This window comes from Excalfactoria chinensis, chromosome 1 (genome assembly GCF_039878825.1).
Source record: "Excalfactoria chinensis isolate bCotChi1 chromosome 1, bCotChi1.hap2, whole genome shotgun sequence".
NCBI lineage: Eukaryota > Metazoa > Chordata > Aves > Galliformes > Phasianidae > Excalfactoria > Excalfactoria chinensis.
Genome location: NC_092825.1, coordinates 169,653,968 through 169,667,422, shown reverse-complemented (window position 1 = coordinate 169,667,422; position 13,455 = coordinate 169,653,968). Strand labels below are relative to the sequence as shown.

Here is a 13,455-nt window from a genome sequence, read left to right as displayed (position 1 = left end):
AGTCCTCTTAGATTAGATTCCTTATTTTTGTATGGCTGAAGTTAGATAGAATAAGTACAAATGTTTTTTCTTCTGTTTGAGGCAATCAGTCTCTAAACAAGATATTTTGCTTGACTTATCAGAATGTAATGATTTTGAGGTGGCAGGTCTTTACATCTTCTGGAAAGTTTAGTCCTAATGTAGAAAACTATAGAAAATGTGTTTTTCCTCATTGAACTGTATTTCATTAGAAAGTTTTTACCTTCCCTGATTGCAGCAGAGTACGTATACGAAAAGAGATTTGTGAATGGATGCATTATGAGTAAAAGCAACAGTTTCTTTAGATTTGATCCATGGAATTATCACAAGGATAACTGAAAGAGCTGTACCAATTTATAAGCAATTTTCAGTAGTTTTCTTTTACCTTGAAATATGCTTGTTGAAGATCTCAGTCTACAAATACTCATGCATGACTTTATTCAAAGGGGCTAATACTTTCAGGTTCATGAAAGGTCTTGACTCTCATTTAACAAAATATGAACGTAGTTTGAAGCACTTTACATGAAAATATTCCTTCTGTTAATTTCTTGTTCAAATTTGGAAATTATATTTAAATGGATAATGATTTATTGTAGTAAAATTTACCTTCAGAATTTCAAGCCTTTTTCCCCATATATGCTATGTATTTTATATGTATGATTATTATTAACTATAACGTTAAAATGAAAGAAAAAAAATGCAGATGTCTAAAATTTAATATTTTGGTGTTTGCTGTGCTCTGGTTTCTTGAAGGGAAGAACTTTTCTAACGCTCTTTTTTTTTTTTTTTCTCCTTTATTTTTGATCATAGCTTACCTTTTCTGAAGCCATAAGAAACAAAGCCAGATTATCCATCACGGGGAGTGTTGGTGAAAATGGCCGCGTATTGACTCCCGACTGCCCGAAGGCTGTGCATTCTGGAACTGCAATTAGACAAAGTTCAGGATTGGCTGTAATTGCATCGGACCTACCATAAAAACCAAAAAAATAATCGAGTGCCTTAATTAAACTGTGTTGGTGACTGATGGGAACACAGCACAGACTGTAACGACATGGGAGTGTCATTGATGAACTAATAATTTGGCTGAGAAAGGGAAGTACGTCCAAATGCGCCAGTCATCATCAGCAACAATGTGCATGAGCTCAGCTCGGAAACCCAAACTCAGATTTTATATCAGGAAAATTCATAATTTAGTTTTTTTGGGGGGAGGGCGCTGGGAAGGGTGTATTAACAGCAACAAATTTCACTTGAGTGGACTAAAAACTAATAAGACTTTCCAATTTAGCGCATTAAACTGTGAAGAACATGCTCAGAAAAGACATTTCAGTCTTTGTCTTGACAAAGAGAGAAAAATAGCTATAGAAGTCAATGAACATGCTAACCTGTGTCTCCAGAACATCAGTATATACAATGGAAGAATATTCAGCTGTTCAGCTGTAGAAATGAATCACTAAACTGTGATAAGAAAATAATAAATATGTAAATCCTGTGAAAAAAAAAATAAAGAAATTATTTACATTTTCTTTGAAAAAAGAGGAATACTGAAACATGCTTGCTTTTTAACTGATGTAAATTCGGTAGAGGACAACACAATTCTTTTTTCTAACCATCTTAGGGAACAATTCATTGCAATAATTGATATAAAATGCCATCACTGTAATAAAATTCAGAGACTTTTTTTTTTTTTTTATAAAAGTTGTTGGTCATCCTCTTGTTTGCTGTTACCTTCATTCTGTTCCATCATTCCGTGTTCCACAGATTCGCATCTGTCTAATACAAGAAAGAAAATGAAAAAAAATGTTTAGAATACATCATCAGTCTGCAGTGTAGAATCAAAAGAGACTACGGGTCACTCATGTTACAGATATTATTTATAATCTTGTTCTGTGTAAGAAACTGTGGTTTTTGTACCCACCAAAAAGAATAAAATAACAAACGTTCTTATAATATTGCCAGAACTTGAGTTGTTTTCTGATCATTAGGGACAAGTAGGGGTGTCACCTGGGAAACTGAACAGGGTGGTTTGTTAATTACTCCAGGATGCAGGACCTTATCTAATGTGGTCTGAATGCGTCTGTGAAGTATTCTGAAACCCTTGGAGAGACAGGAGTCTAAAATATCAGAGTAGTGCGATGTTTATTCACTAGGTACTTTATTAGTAGTCACTGAAACTGGTAGGTTACAGAAGCATTTAGTGATGGTGTTTGTTCCCTGGGGAGTTCAAAGGATGCTGTACTAGGGAGCAGGGAAGTAATCTTTCAAACTGACTTGGTATGTAGATTTTTCTCAGTGTCCAGCAGCATGAGCCTTCATCATCCATCCTTTCAGTGACATCAGGGAAAGGCTACTAGGCACCATCAAATTCAGTGCCTATGGGAGAAGGCACATCCATCACTCATCTCACGTGGTGGCCATTCCTCTTGTCTGTGCTAGACACTGTGGTGGTCTACAAATCCAGTCTTAGCACAAGTGCAGCAGCTCCATGTCAGAGTCCAGACTGCAGATCAGATCAGATTTGGATTAATCACAACTTCTAATGCCTCAAAGTAGTCATGTTCAAATAGCTTCAATTTTCCCAGCCTCTGTCGCTAGTTCTCCTCTTGGGTCCCAGGCCTTTGGTCCCTCACAAAAAGGAGTGCATGCTGAGAGCAGAGCCTTATGGTTCCAAATGATGGTCAACGCTCAACAACTGCAGCAAAGGACAAATAAAAAAGCACTATGGAGATGAGATTCATTCTATCTAATACAGACAGGCATAAAGCAGCAAAGTGTTAGCTTCAGTTCAAGTATCAGATATATAGATATGAATTTCTCTTCTCCAGACACCCTTTAGAATTATTAGAGAGAAATAACAAATGAAAATGAATTATCTCATCTTAAAGCAGACATTAAAACACTGAACTGCTGAATCATAGCACAAAAAGCCTGTATCTTTCCACTAACTGTAATCTAGGCTGAGGGTGAGCAGTTCTTACACAAATCCTGACAGTGCAGGCAAAGGTGAAAATAAGATGATGCTTACCCCTAAGGCGCAATGACTATGAAGTGTGCAGGTGTTTCAGAGAGAAAGGGCATCTAACTGTACAATGAATGGCTGTGACTCAACCTACTGTATATCCCTGTTTAACTAGCATGTTTATCTCATTCATGAGTTACTATGCACTGTCTGTGTCCGTGGCCAGAATGGTGGCTTGTCCGACTTTCCTGTTTGAGTAAAGCTGTGAACTCTCTCTCATACTTCCTTTTACAGCTGAATTAAAAAAAAAAAAAAAAAAAAAAAAAAAAAAAAAAAAAAAAAAAAAAAAAAAAAAAGGAAAGAAAAGTCTTTGAGGCTGAGGCTGAACAGACTGGGAGACTGAATGTAAGAAATGCTGTCTACACTATTCTACTGTGCCTGTCTATTTTTCTAGGACTTTGTCTTCAGCCTTCCTTCATTCAAGACTATGAGCAGTGCCATTAATGTCCTGGGATATTTTACTGTCTTCCTGTTTTACTCCTCTTACCTCCTGCTCCATCTCTTTGATGTATTGCACTTATTTTATACTTTCAGCATATGGCACATCACAGCAGTTTTTAATGTCACCCCATGGAGCCTAAATGGGTTTCCACTTGACAGCCAAACCCTGCAGTCCTTTGAGACATCAGTAACTACCAAGGACTTCCTATGGAGAGGATTCTCGATGGAGCAGCAAGACCAGTTTTGCCACTGAGTATCACAGCCATAGGGTAGCATGACCCACAGAGCAGCACATGGCCAACAGCCACAAGGAGAAGAGTTCCATTTCCTCACCACTTCCAAGCCCTGTCCTTGGCCAGGGAATGCTTTGCTCATAGAAAGCTTGGTTAGATGTGGTGAAGACTGTGACGCCTGTAATAAAATGCTGTGGTTATGAATCAAAAATGAAATAATAAAAATAAAGTTAAAAAATAGAACCAGATGGGAACTTGGTACATCAGAGAACAGACTATAATTTGTGGAGTATCATTCCACCCTCACCATAGTAGCTTACTCTACTGTCTTATTCAAAGGGGTAACTTTTAATGACTCCTACGACCATTTTCACATATCTATCTCAGCTATCCCTCAGACTTTTTTTCTTTTGCTTTTCACCCTTCTCCAGAGATTCACATTACTCACTCCTCTGTGTTTCTCCCTGCTTAGACATTTGAGCATCTGTGCTAGAAGATAACTTCCTCCCTTCTACAGGCAGGAAATATGACCTGTGGGAGGACTCACCTTCAGGTCAGGTTCAGGAATGTTTTGGTTTCTAGTCCAATGGGCATGAGGTTCTAAGGTTCTGTGATTAGACCAGGGCTTCCAGAAGGCACCAAGAAGCAGTGATACCGCTCCTGTTTGCAGCTATGCTGCATCCTGTCCTCCAGGTACAATAGCTCTTTTCCATGCTTCTGTTTTGCTTCAGCCACTGTGGCAATCACTGGCTCAAAATGAGAAAAAAATGAATAAAGGAGGCTACTGAATAAATTATACTATTCGTATGAAGGTATTTACTCAAATGTCATCCACGTCTTTTCCAAGATTTGTCCTCAAAAAGAATACACACAGCAGAACTTGATCCAATCTTCTTCACATAGGCATCTGGTGCCAGTGTGGTGCCCCATACCATTCTGCCTGGCCTCCAGCTACAAGTCCAGTATCATCATAGTATCATAGTATTGTGCGAGTTGAAAGGGACCTTAGAGATCATCGAGTCCAGCTCCCGGGATTTGAGCCCTCTAGTGTAGCAGAGCGGCAGTTTTACCCCTTGCGCCACAAGGGGGATTCGAACCCGGGCCCTCTGGTGTTGCAAGCGGCGGTTCTAACACCGTGCGCCACCAGGGGCACACAAGTAGGAACCCCATCAGCTCAGAGACATGCCAGTCAGTCCCAAAGGTTCCTCAGTCATTGAAGAGAACCAGAAAAAAAAGCAGAGGATAGCCACATGTGGCTGAATGAATGTACTTACCAAAAGAGTGATCTGATCAACTGAAGTCGTATTTTTACTGCATAAAGCTGAGCAATTAGGATCATCTGAGATGCCTTTGAGTACCCTATCTAGTGTCCTGCTGGAAGTCCAACAAATTATGAGTTTGCTATAGATCCTGGATCAGATCTAAGGCCACTATGAAGATGTCTCAAATAGCCTACAGCATCTCAAATATAACAGGCACAGTAAATCAACTTTACTCTTTAGTTTATTCAGGTTATTTATTTTCACATCTTGATCTCCACAGAGCATGAAAGACCTCAGACACATAATTTTCCTATAAACAACTAAATTTAGCTATCTTAATCATTAACTGAATGTTATATGTATTTATCAGTTTCTAAAATAATTTCAGCTCTGATACAACCAAGTGCAACTGTTAACACATACTTACACTTATCTACAAATTATTTATCACCTGTCTGCAAAATAAGTGTATTCTGATCTACTGTCACACTAGGCCAAGACTGCGTTGACATTCATTATTATATTTGTTGCTTTTCATTCTGTATCTTCAACCGTTCTACACTGGTGGTGTATCATATTAAACATCTGCTAAATTCAAAATCAGTACAGACTTGCTGGGTTGTCTAAGGACCTCACATGCAAAATTAGTCTTAACTAATTGTTACTGCTGGATTTCACATGGGGACTACCATGAGGATTGAATGTATATGTCCAAAGTTGAATTTGCCTTAATGCACTTAAGAACAGTGCTTGAGGAGTACCATTTTATACAAGTAGTTGTAAGCATTGGGTGAGGTGAGGAAAGAGCAGTACCTGTCCCTTGCTGTCTCTTAGTAATTCTCTTATTGTTTTGCCCTGTTACTAGGTCAGGATGAAGAGCAAATATTTCATAATTTGATGTAGAAGTCACAATGTTCTTCCCAATAAATTTGTTTAGCTCTGCATTGATAGTGGCTTCAAAAGTGTAGCAACACATATTCCAAGTATCATTCCCAGATGCAAATATGTGTTATTACTTGTGCAGCTGAGCTTAGAACCTGGACCAATCTGTTAGGTTAGAGCAAAGGCAAACTATCACCATCCTTCAGAGGAGCATGCATTGCGGCTGGCCTTTCCTTAGGGCTAAAAAGAGGATTCACTGTCTTAGCTCACCAATCCAAATTCTTCCGCTAGAATTAAAGAGTTATAAAAGCCTTGCTCTACAATTCTTTTTTAAAAGTGACATATCTCTAATAACATTAAAGAACTTTGATAAGGCTAAACTAGTGAAGTGGACTTTAAAGCACTTTAAGAGCAATAATATATTTTTCTAAGATTGAAGAAGGCAACAATACTTTTCCAGTTATTCTATTTTATCTGTTTTTGTGAGAGATCTGATACTAAGGCACTGATTGCACTCAGCCTGATGTGAGATGCAACCAGTGGTGTAGGTGAAATGTTCTTATAAGGTGAGACTTCTACACCTACTTTGGTCTTTCAGAGGGTATGGAAGATATAAAACTGTAGAAGTTTAAAACCAGTACTTCTGTTGAAGGTTTTGTTACATATTACATATTACAGCACTCATCAAGTCCATAGCACTGCAAAAGAGATGATGCTTTCCCTTCTTCCACCATAACAGCGTATGTGAGAGAATTTCCAGAATTAGTTGAGCAGATCAGGCCACAAGACTGCAAAAAAGAGAAAGGATATCTGAGGACATCTGTTTGATGCTTGTGATGACAATAACTTTTAATATCTCCACTGTAACTACCTGGAAATGTGCATGATATAGCATATCTGATTGATTTTAGATGACCGTTCGTGGAAGATATCATCATCCCTTACCGATCTCCTCTGTTTTTTGTTGATGAAGGCAACCAAGGATGACTAATTTGTATGTCAACATTTACACTGCAGATGTCTACACTTGATGAGGAGACTCCTACTTCTGGAGACCTAAGTCCAACAAGCAAATTATGAAAAGGAGTGAGAATAGCTCTGCAGTATCAGTCATACAAGGGAAGAGTGACTGGCATCACCTCCAAAATGTATGTTTATGACATTCAGTTTCACAACATCTGAAGCCTGGAGGTAGCTTGTTTTCTGCCTATGTGCAAACAAACTATTTAGGACTCCCTCCTGTTCTCACTTCTGCTGTTTACATAGCGCTACCACCTAGAGATAACTGATCGCCCTTGACTCCAAAAGATTATGTTGGTTAGCACACATTTAATTAAAATTGCTGATGCCAATAGTGAGCTGGTGGGAGCTCTAATTACAGAACCCACTGGATGCCCTGAAATCGAAATTCTCTAAGTAGAGGTGAGGGAATGTGAGAATGTATCTCCCTGCTGGGGCCTGATGCTAGATGCATCTGCAGCACACCTCAGGCACAACTCTTTGGATGGAAAGGGAAGAAGGCAGGTCAGCACAGCTGTCCTGAGCACCTCTGGAGGCACAAGACAGCTTTCTTTGTGCATTTAACCAGGTTTATAGAAGGAACTTAAACCGCCTTTGACTGAAGTAAGTTAACTGTTATCAGTACAGATATACCTGCATTTATGTTACTCTGTTAATTCTTCACCCCAAATTGCACAGAAGAAACCCAGACACAACAGCTAGTCTCCCACTGTTTTAATGGGATTTGGGCTGTGGGCTCACAGACCTGCTCCAGGTAAGACATCTGAACAGATTGCCACCACTTTCATAGAGGTCCAGCACATTGCCTGTTCTGTTTTCTCCCTTTCTCCACAGACTCTGAACATCGGTTTACTGCTTAGCATTTGAAGATATCAAGATCTAATCTGCAATATTTTTCTCCAAACTTCTCTTCAGAATTCTTGGCAATTTCTCTTTCCAAGAGACTTTTCAAGGTGTCTTAAGGTCCCTTTGAATCCCATGGAACACTGCAGGACTGGAGCTCACATAAAAGCAGCAGACCACTCAGGTGTTGAGCCAGTGTGCCACTGAGCAGAGCAACACCACAAGGCTCTGGTCCCAGATACTCACAGGCAAGCTGGTTTCAATTCTTGTTGCTGGCAGTATTCCATGAGTTAGACCCAAGGTAGCACATAACCAAAATTTTTTCATTTGCATAATGGCTAGGAATAATAGTTCAGTTCATTTCTTAAATACACAGGGAATATTTAATGCTAACTCTAATACAAAGCAATGATATAAATCACTTTTTGAAACACTGAATTGTATCATTCCCAAAGAAAACATGGCAAAAGAAAATATTTTAATTTTAAAATAAGTAATTATTGCAATGATTAATGTTAAGAAAGTATGCTTGGTCATTCTCTAGAGAGCTGCAGCAGCCCTCAGAAAAGAGGCTGTTAGACAAGCTGAGCTGCACTGTCGGACTCAGGTTTGATGTTTTCCAAGTATGAAATCAGTCACCAAAGGCTTTGAAATGGCAAGCATGATGCAATCGAATCTGAACTTCTTCACGAGTTTCAGAACTGAAGGGGAGGTTTCTTTCCTAAGCACATGGGCTCAGCTTCTAGCCCACCTCCTCTTACTCTGTGTCAAATAGGATCAGGCTCAGGAGTGAGGGTGTATTTAGGGCCACTGCTTTCAGACAGGTTGTTCGATAGAAGATGAAAGCTGATGTTCCAATGATGCTGCTCCCTTCTCCTCCAATTATATTTGTCACAGGGGACACACAATGCCTGAAAGAAGATTACAAGACATCTGAGCCATTAGCATACTGAGCTGATAGGATTGCAATCACACTCACCTCCCCTCCATTCAGACCTGGCCACCTGATTTTCAAAACCCATATTAAGACTGAAAGCCAGGAATTACTGTGACATTAAATTAACCTGGGAAAAAATAATCCATTACCATCACCACTTTGCTTCTGCTAGAGTCAAGTTGTCTGCATTGTTTCCATAAATCAGCCACAGCAATCCTGGACCAAAGAGGAAATGGGCTAACATTTCCACTCACCACTATTTCTAAAGACCACTTTCTGAAGACCACTGGAATCTTTTAGAACTGTGTACGGTAGTAGAACGCTAACAGTTTCTGGTCCACAAGGAAAAAAGTCTCTGGAGATTTAATAATCACACCAAGCAACAGAAGCTTTTGTTTTCCAGTCAGTGTAATGAAAGGGAAGCCCATCCCACCAGTGTTATACTATGCCATCTTACCCATCTCAGTAGTGGTCACACAGTATGCGCACAAGTCACTTTGTGTGGTGTCCATTTGGCCAGCTGTAGATTAGCCAAGGTCTCCCACTGGCTGCTTTTCTATTCTCAGCACTTCTGATGATCACCACCCAAACCTCCGCTCCCTCCCCTACCCCCCACCAACTCCCTTTCCTTAATTTAAGGCTGACAGCATCTCTTATGTCTGGTATAATCCCATCACACCTCTCCCTGTGTAAGTCCTGCTCACTCCCATTGTGAATTTCCTTCCCAGCTCTGGGTTCTCAAAAAACTCATTTTCCCTTCCAAGTTCTGCTCACCTACACTGTACTCCAAATCTTTCTCATATCCAGTGGGGTTTCTTCCACTACTGTAGCTTGAATGGTTTCTCTGTGCCAAGAAATCTTCATTTATCCCCAGTAAAGGCTGTGATTTTGTCACCACCCAGTCTACTCCTGTGAAGCAATACAGTATAGTACTTCCAGTCCTCCATCATTCCTAACCTCAAATGAACTTCTACACCTCAGACTGCTTACACTGTTGTCACAGGACTCTTCCCAGCTGAATCACATCCATCCTGAGTTCCCATACCAAAAGCAGCTCAAGCTCAGACTGAGAGTGGGGACAGTTAAAGCACACTGATTCTTTCATGTGTACTGCAGACAATACTCCTGAATTTAGTATTTATTTATACATATGTTATTTATTCTTTCTGCAGAAACACAGGGATACTAGTTCGTTTTCTTCTTGTTATGTGCTATAGCAGATTTACTTTTCTTTTTTTTTTTTTTTTTTTTTTTTTTTTTTTTTTTTTTCAGTAAACCTGCAGAGTCACTCATCTTTCATTCTGCATTTCTGTAGTAGGTTGTTCTTACTTAAACATGTATTTTTACATTTGTCCATCTCAAACTGCATTCAAGTCTTTTCTATACTATTTACGTAATGTTATCTTTGTAGAAATACTCAGTAGTTCATATTGCATGGCAAAGAAGAAAGGGAAAAGGAATGAGACAATGTACTTTAACTGTGAGAAATATTGATTCCTTAAGACTAATTGACAGTTGCAGTGCAATTAATATTTAGTACTATTGATTCATTTACAAAAGTTTTCTTGCTCAAATGGTGATTTCCTTCAAAACAGTTTGCAGGAAGGCTGTGTCTAAAGTCATCACTTCAGAATTATTTTCAAAACGATGGTAATTCAATGTTTTTGTGACATTAGGCACAGACAATGTTAGGCTGTTATGGCAATCGAAGTGATGTGATGACTTCATGGAAGCGAGTGACATTACCTTGACAGTTTTGGAGCAGCTGCTTCATTTATGAGTTTGGCTATGAAGAAAGAAGACAGATGAAGGTTTGTAAATATATAGCTCTTCCATGCATACAGTGCCAAATATCCTAACTTTCCTCTGAATGTGTCTGAAAAAAGTCTAACTAATGCAATAGTACTTTGTCAGGCCAATTTACTGTGATATTCATTAAGAAAACAAGATTTATACCCAAACATTAATTTTATTATATGGACAAAAGCCACAGTTAAGTAAAGGTGATATTTCTGAAGGGTATCCCTGCAGACAGAAAATGGAAGAAAAAATTTCTAGGCAGGATCACAAATTTTTCTTTTAAGCTTATGTAAAAAGTCCTCAATCAGGAAGATTTCCCTTCCATTTTTTCAATCAGACCTCTTGAATGATTCCTAAAACTGAATTAAAAATATCTGTTCACTAAAATGATGCTGAGACAAAGGACATCCCTTCCTAGAACATCCTTTTTTATGCTCTTTGAAGGAAGAAAGAATAGGAAAGAAACATTTTGCATGTTTTCCAAGAGTGGTACTGAAAATTTACACAGGTCATCAGTGCATGACTAAGTGCCACTGAGCAACGTTTCAGGCAGTGTGAAGTTTGGGGTCAGCCCACAGTGAAAACAAACAAAATATGCCAAGCACCACGGTTCCAGCTACCATTACTGTCCAACAGAAAGATGCACAGATGAAACAGCAACAAAGAGTACTGTAGCATTATTCACAGAAATGAACAGTACTTGGAGAAAATCCTTGGAATGAGATGTAGTACAGCCAAATCTTTAGTACCAAGCTGTTATTAGTGGTCAAGCAGAAATCCAAACCTCTCGTTAGCACAGATTCACAGGGAAACCATTCCAAGGGAACAGAGAGTATCTCCAGAAACAGCATGTCAGGAATCGCTCACAATGAGCTGAAGGGACAAAGAGACAGTGTAAGGACAAAACCAAATGGACTAAAGTTGCAGCAGGGGAAAACCTATTTAGAGACTTGTAAACAAAATTCTCAGAGGAGCATGTCAAACATGGGGCCAGAGGTGCTGTGAGGGCCCCATTCCTGGGGACATTTAACACTTAATGGATGTGTTCCTTAGGAACCTGATCCACCAGAAAGCTTGGATATCCCAGCCTTGAGAGGAGACTGGTACAGAAAACCTGCTGTGCCTCCCAGCAGCCCAAATTATTCTGTGCTTCTCCAACAAGAAGTAACTGCATCCCTATGCTCACAGAAGAGCTGAATTAAAGACAGTGTTTCAACTCTTCCAGTTCATGTGACCAGCATTTCAGACTATTGGCATGTCAACATTGTGGGGGTGAGGACAGAATGAAGCTGCTTTCAGCATGAGTCCAGTGTTACATGACATTTCTTCTCCCTGTATAACACAACAGGTGCTCTGAACACATGCACTGGCTTCTACACTTGTTTCGGGGAACACTACTGCGGACATGTGGCAGTATGAGTACCAGACAGCATCCATCAATGGCTTGGGAGGCTATGTAAAGGTTGTTGGCACAATGCAGCTTTGTGAGATGGATATGCCCAGTATCACCTTACCCTAAACCTTCATCTGAGATACAACACACATTTTGTCTCTGTGTATGTCTTTTACAGGATCTTACCATTTTTTCCTGACTTTCATTTCCCCGCTACTTCAGAATTGCCCATCTGCTCAGCTCCCAAGATAAGCATAAGAACATGCAAAAACAACATTTTGGTGGAGATTATAATATTTCCTAAACACTCCCGAAAACTCATCCAAAGCAATATTGTTTTTATTTCACCAACATACTCAGTGCTAAAAACATCCAGAGAGTTCTTTACCAGTCTGTACAGCAAAATTCATTTTATGTTATATCACAGAATCATGGAATCTTCTGGGTTGGAAGGAATCCTTAGAAGTCATCTGTCAGTGCTCAGTAGAGTTAGAGAGCTCTCTTAGTTTCTTGTAGCATCAGAATAGCGTATCTTAACTGTGTTCAGCATACATCTTATATACCATTCACTTACAAGCAAGACATTCCTGTTCCACCAACAGTTCCTCTAATCAGTTAACTGGTCCCAGCTTCTCCCAAGCAACAGTGATAAAGGATGAAAGGTTTCTTAAGAGTAACAGGATTAACAGTGCATATCAATGGAACCTCCTGTCTACCCTTAGACGCAAACAGACACTGCTTGCTCTTCATCTCACTCTGGTCTTCCAGGGTTTCACAGTGATAAGGTCTACTAAAGAATCTGATAAGCTCTTTGGTGACTTGCTCACAGTTACATCTACCCCCACAGTCATCAAGTCCAGCTCCCATAAATATAAACTCCCAAATTAAATAATAAACAAATAAACTAATAAATAAATCATATGAATATAAATGAATTCCTGAAATATCCTTTTGTATTTGATGTATTCATATGTATGTGGAAATGCTGGTCTCCCTTCCTGGCCTAGTAAACTCATTAAATTTAAAAAATAGTAATAGTAATTATAAAAGAATTGATATGAGCTGTAATTTATCACATTTATATTCATTCATTCATTTAATTGTTTGGGTGTTCATTTTGTTTGTTTGTTGGTTTGTTTTAAACAGTGTCTCACAATTGAACTTCTGAGGGCTTTACTAAAATTAGGGTCACATAGCTCTGCTTGTGCTCAGTGGTACTCAATGACCAGGAATGAAAAAAAAATGTTATCAGAGTTGCAAAGTATGAATAACTCCTTCTGATGTATGAAATAACAGCAAAGGTGAATTTACCAGCCATGAAGAACCTGGGCAGAGTTTTATGTCTAAGCTCTTCCATAGATTATATATGCTGGTTACACGTGACCAAGCATTGACCAGTATCAACAGTTTTAGCACCTCCAGCTACTCTTCTATTTTTTTTGGCATTATGACCTACTAAGCTGAACCCCAGAAGTCTCCAACTCATTGGACTTTACTGTTGAGGCCATTTCTCATGCAGGAGTATTTACTGAGTGGCTGAAAATACACTGGGGTGTGAGAACAGCAATATCTTGGTTACATCTGCTTCAGCATACAAGTAATTGACACTA

The 13,455-nt window shown here is 39.2% G+C and overlaps 1 protein-coding gene across 8 annotated transcripts in view; it reads left to right on the top strand.

Moving 5' to 3' along the window:
* Positions 1-1,527, top strand: part of GRIA4 (glutamate ionotropic receptor AMPA type subunit 4) — a 213,909-nt gene extending 212,382 nt beyond the window's left edge. For all 8 annotated transcript variants that reach the window (XR_011902624.1, XM_072326689.1, XM_072326690.1 and 5 more), the window contains one exon: positions 829-1,527. Coding sequence is in view for 3 of the 8 variants with exons in the window: in XM_072326689.1 (XP_072182790.1) it covers positions 829-993 (165 nt within the window). In the remaining 5 variants the exon portion in view is untranslated. The remainder of the gene's footprint in view (positions 1-828) is intronic.
* Positions 1,528-13,455: the final 11,928 nt, after the last annotated feature.